Consider the following 5,643-nt stretch of genomic DNA (forward strand, 5'->3'; position numbering starts at 1 on the left):
TGTTCAAAGATGATTTCACAGGCTACAGATTTTTTTACTTTGTTAAAAATCAGATGTACCAGAAAGACTCAGACAAATGCTTGCAGAGTCAAGATCAGCTGGTCATAAAGTCTCAGAAGTATTAAGTGACAATGGAGGTGAATTTGACAACAAAGAAGTCAGATCAATTTTGCAAAAAGAAGGAGTTAGACAACGCCTAACTATGCCTTATACACATCAGCAGAATGGATGCAGTGAGCGTGATAATCGAACGCTAGTTGAAGCAGCAAGAGCCATGAGACTGACTCATGAAGAACTGCCTCAGGCCCTTTGGGCTGAATTAATTAATAATGCTGCTTACATACTCAACCGAACTGGACCATCTTCTGTAGAAGGAAAATCACCGTATGAAGTGTGGTTTAACAAAAAACCTAAGATAACACATCTACGAATCATTGGTAGCAAAGCCTATGTTCATATTCCTATGCAGAAACGACGTAAAATGGGTACTAAAGCTGTAAAGGGTATCCTCGTTGGATATGAAGGTGACGATGGCTACAGAATTTTTGTTCAACCAGGAAATAAAATGCATTGATCAAGAGATGTTATTTTTGATGAGAAGGTTGTCAAACCAAATTCAGTGATTTTGCAAGAAGAAAGTTGTTCAGATGATACAGTTTCGATTGATGTTGTAATCAAAGATGAAAATAAAGAAACTTTGTTTAAAGAAAATATTTCAACTGATGAAGATGTTCACAACCGTAGTTCAGTTTCATCTGATGAAGAAGATCAATCTGACTGTTGTAATCAAAAGACCAAAGGTATGGTTTTACGTGACAGGAATAATATCAAAAAGCCATCTCGTTATGATCCTTTCGTTATGTCTGCATTATGTGAAGTACTTGAACCAGTGAGCTACAAAGATGCCATTCAAAGTGATGAAAAAGATGAATGGTTTAAAGCCATGAACAGTGAAATGCAGTCATTAAAGGAAAATCAAACGTGGCGATTTGGTAAGTCTTCCAAAAGGTCATAAGGCAATACCATGCAAATGGTCTACAAGGTAAAACACAATCCAGATGGTTCTGTTGAACGTTTTAAAGCCAGGCTAGTGGTAAAAGGTTTTTCTCAGAAAAAGGGAATTGACTATGAAGAAATCTATAGTCCTGTGGTCAGAAGTTCAACTATAAGAACACTATTAAGTGTTGCTGCAAATGAAAAGATGTCACTCATGCAGTTTGATGTGTCAACAGCATTTCTTTACAGCAAACTAGATGAAGATATTTACATGGAGCAACCTGAAGGTTTTAAAGATAATTCAGGAAGAGTCTGTAAACTCAAGCGAAGTCTCTATGGACTTAAACAAGCTCCAAGATGTTGGAACAAACGCTTTGCTGAATTCTTGAAAAAGAGACATTTCAAACAAAGCGATGCAGATACTTGTTTGTTCATTAGAATACAGGGAGGGAAGAAACTCATACTTGCACTGTATGTTGATGATGGACTAGTTGCAGGAACCGATAAAGAAGAACTAAAAATATTTGAAAAAGAATTAAAGTCAGAGTTCAAGATAACATCTAAACCTGCAATATATTTCCTTGGATTAGAGATTAATCAAGATGAGAAGGGAAATATTAATGTCGGTCAGTCATCCTATACAAGAATGATTCTTGAAAAGTTTGGGATGAGTCAGTGTAAACCCTGTACAACTCCGATTACAAAATCTGAGGAGTTCGATGAAAACAAAAATGAACATGAGGAAGTGAAATTTCCTTACAGATCAGCAGTTGGTGCATTGATGTACTTGATGACGGGAACAAGACCAGATATTGCATATGCAGTTGGAGTAGCATTCAGAAGTTTAGAGAAACCCAGCAAGTCCAATGTAGCACAAATTAAGCAAATTTTCAGATATTTGCAAGGCACAGCTGATGACGGTATTGTTTACAAGTCTGGTCAAAACAATACACTTATAGCCTACAGTGATGCAGATCATGGAGGAGATAAATCTAGTGGAAGATCGACATCAGGTGTAATCTGTATGTTTGGAGGAAGCGTGATCAGTTGGTTTAGCCAACGTCAACCCTCAGTTGCGATTTCAACTACTGAAGCAGAAATCGTTGCCGCAAGTGAAGCAGCTCGTGAAGTGATATGGCTCAAACGATTGTTGAACGACATTGTAGATCTAAAGAATAAGCCAGAAATTTTTGTCGACAATGAAGCAGCAATTCGTTTAGCACACAATCCAGAACTTCACAGAAGAACAAAGCACATCCACATTAGACATTTCTTTGTCAGAGAAAAGGTTGCAGAAGAAGAAGTTTCAGTTGAACGATTTGCGACAGAACTTCAAGTTGCTGATGCTCTGACAAAACCAATGGTAGGACCAAGACTAAAAAAATCTGATGTGCGCGATGGGTCTTCAAAACATTTAGGTTAAGGTCATCTAATGTTTTAAATAAAATGAGAAGGTGTTGAGTGTTATGTTTTATATTAAAACATTATGATTTATAATATACATTTATTTTTCTTTGGACCAAATGTTCTTTGCTTTGTATGTAACTTCACTTTTCCTTTTCTGTTGATCCGGTGGATAATAAACAAGTCGAGAACGTTGCTTAGTTAATTTCTCTTCTTTTAATGTCTTTCAATAGTATATCAATTAATTAAATGATCTACGTAACAAGAAATTTAACATATATATAAATATATATATATATTGGTATGTATGTATATAAGTATATCATCTATCTCTCTCTCTCTCTCTATATATATATATATATATATATATATCTAGTTATGTCAATATCATCACAATCATTACCACCGTCATCACCATCTTCATCTTCGTCATCATCTGACCGACCACAAACCAGCAAATGCCTCCTTTACTGAGATAACCACGCGAGTCGGTGATAGAGAAAATCACACAAAATGATGAACTAAAGAAGGTGAAAGGGTGAAAGATAGATAGATAGAGAGAGAGAAAGAGAGAGAGAGAGGAATAAAATAAAATTAAATTTGAAAGGGAAAGAGAGAGAGAGAAAAGAGAGAATACGGGAATGGGAGTGAAAATGTAAAAAAAAGACAAATTCAAGAAATCCAATTAATTGAAAAAACTCCAAGAAAGAAACCAACTCAGGGTGGAAGTTGGAATGAGCGCGGTTAAAAAACACAAAAATTTCTGGGTTCAAAGCAGAAATGTACGAGATGATTAAATTCAGGAATAAATCAAAGACCGAATGAAAGAAAAAATGCTAATGCAAAAAAGAAAGGAATGAAAGAAAAAAAAGAAAATATCGAAAGACGAAGTAAGAAATAGAAGAGAAAGAGTGACAGAAAGAGAAAAAGAGAGAAAGGAAGATAAAGAGAGATAGAGAGAAAGAAAGAGAGAAAGATTTGTTTTGTGGGCAGAGATAATATTTTAGAAACCAACAACAAAACACAAACGTTCATGCATTTTAATCCCCTTGGATAATGTTTGTTCGGATGTATGTCTCTGCGTATGTATGTATGTGTGTGTGTGCATGTAAGTGTGTGTATGTAAGTGTGTGTGTGAGTGTATGTGTACTTTGAATGTCGCAATTCAGCGTTATCTTCAACGATTGTTTCATTTGCATACAGGAATGTCTTTACACTGATGTCCAGTTGTTGATGTTGTCCGTTGTAGTTGTTGATGTTGTTGTTGTATATGCTGCTGAGGCTGTTGTTGTTGATGGTGTTGTTAGTGATGTAATTTTTACGTTGATTTAGTTTGTTTGTGATGTAATTTTTACGTTGATTTAGTTGTGGATATTGTTGTTATTTTACGCGTTCTATTAGCTTGTGTTTGTACTGTTCTTGGTACTGTTGAATACTGCTATTTGTGTTGTTGTCGTTGTCACTGTTGTTAGAACAGCTCATCATACACAGCCAAACATATTTAAATACACATACATACACACATGCATGCATACATACAGACATACAAAGAGACAGACAGACAAAAGTACGAAAAGACCTACAGACAGGTAGACAGACACATACATAGAAACAAATCTTATCTCACATTTTGTGGCCACTACAACACTAAAACAACTGAAAACCGTGTTCATAATATAAATTATTGCCGCATTAAACTAATAAATACACATAAATACAAAGATTTGTAACGAAATGCAAAAAATTTATGTACGTATGTATATATGTATGTATGTATGTATGTATGTATGTATGTGCGTGTATGTATGTATGTATGTGTGTGTGTGTGTGTGTGTGTGTGTGTGTGTGTGTGTGTGTATGTATGAATGTATGTATGTATGTATGTATGTTTGTATGTATGTATGTTTGTTTGTTTGTTTGTTTGTTTGTTGATATGTTTGTATGTATGTACAACAAAATTATGGAAAGAAATTTGGAAACAAACAAGATGGCAATGGAAGATAGCGCGATTTGAATGAGTGAATGAAATACAAATGTAATAGAAAAATGAATTAAAGAAATAGTGAATGGCAGAGTGTAGAAATGGATGAATGAATGAATGAATGTATGAATGAATGATGAACTAAAAGAAAGAACGAAAGAATTAATTAATCAGATAAATGAATGAATGATTGATCTTTGAAAAAGTACTAAAAAATAGAGTGAATGCTCAGATAAGAAGAAGAAATGAATGAATGAATGAATAATAGAATGAATGAACAAGTGAATGAATGAAAAAACAAACAAATGGATGAATAAAGGAGTGAGTAATTGGATAGATGAAGTAAAAGAATTATTAGATTGATCGATTGAGCAAACGATCTATTGATAAATGGAAAAGAAAAATGCTAGCGATCATTCATCAGCAAATGACTTGTTACACATACACACGCACGCACACACACACAAACACGTACACAAACACACACGTACACACGCACACACACACGTACACACGCACACAAACAAACACACACACACAAATACAAAGAAACATACATTAATCATCATAATCTCTTCAGTGACACCGGTAAATAACCTAAAACTAAACACACATACGTAAGATTAGTGCACACGTGTGTTTATGTTTATATATTATTATTGTTATTATTATTATTTAATGTTAATTTATTGGACAATGATTCAAATGATTCTAAAGACTTCCAAAATTTACTATTTTCATTTTGTTTCTCGCCTTTAATTAATTTACCAACAAGAGTAACTTGTAACGCCAATTCATTAATCGACAACATATTTACGAACCTGTATCAACATTGCGAAAGTGGAGTCATAGTCTCAGACTTTTCTGACCATTTTCCAGTTTATGCAATAGTAGAAAATTTTAAAACTGCTATCAATGATGACCAAATTTTATGTAGAAAAATTAATAAAACATCCATTTTCTTTATTAAAAAAGCCCTCTCACTTCAAAATTGGCATTCAGTTAAAAACGAGAATAATATAGATACAGCATGCCTGAATTTCTACAATATACTCAATAAAACTCTTGACACATACGCACCTCTGCAGTGGCAGAAACAAAAATATAAAAAAGCATGGGTATCTGATGAAATAATAAAATTATCAAAAAAACAGAATCGACTGTATAAAATAGCAGTCGCTGCACCAAACTCCGCTAATGTTGAAAAATATAAAAAGTTAGAAATTCTTACATCAGAAAGAGAAAGGCAGAAAAAAATTATG

At 33.9% G+C, this 5,643-nt stretch overlaps 1 protein-coding gene across 1 annotated transcript in view; it reads right to left on the reverse strand.

Moving 5' to 3' along the window:
- Positions 1–2,500: 2,500 nt before the first annotated feature.
- Positions 2,501–5,643, reverse strand: part of HELRODRAFT_176351 (hypothetical protein) — a gene marked incomplete at both ends in the record, with an annotated part of 4,641 nt that continues 1,498 nt past the window's right edge. Inside the window, 4 exons of the mRNA XM_009023569.1 lie at positions 2,501–2,623; positions 3,430–3,478; positions 3,551–3,682; positions 5,462–5,463. Coding sequence (XP_009021817.1) covers positions 2,501–2,623; positions 3,430–3,478; positions 3,551–3,682; positions 5,462–5,463 — 306 coding nt within the window. The remainder of the gene's footprint in view (positions 2,624–3,429; positions 3,479–3,550; positions 3,683–5,461; positions 5,464–5,643) is intronic.

The sequence above is a fragment of the Helobdella robusta genome, assembly GCF_000326865.2.
Source record: "Helobdella robusta unplaced genomic scaffold HELROscaffold_37, whole genome shotgun sequence".
In the NCBI taxonomy this organism is placed as follows: domain Eukaryota; kingdom Metazoa; phylum Annelida; class Clitellata; order Rhynchobdellida; family Glossiphoniidae; genus Helobdella; species Helobdella robusta.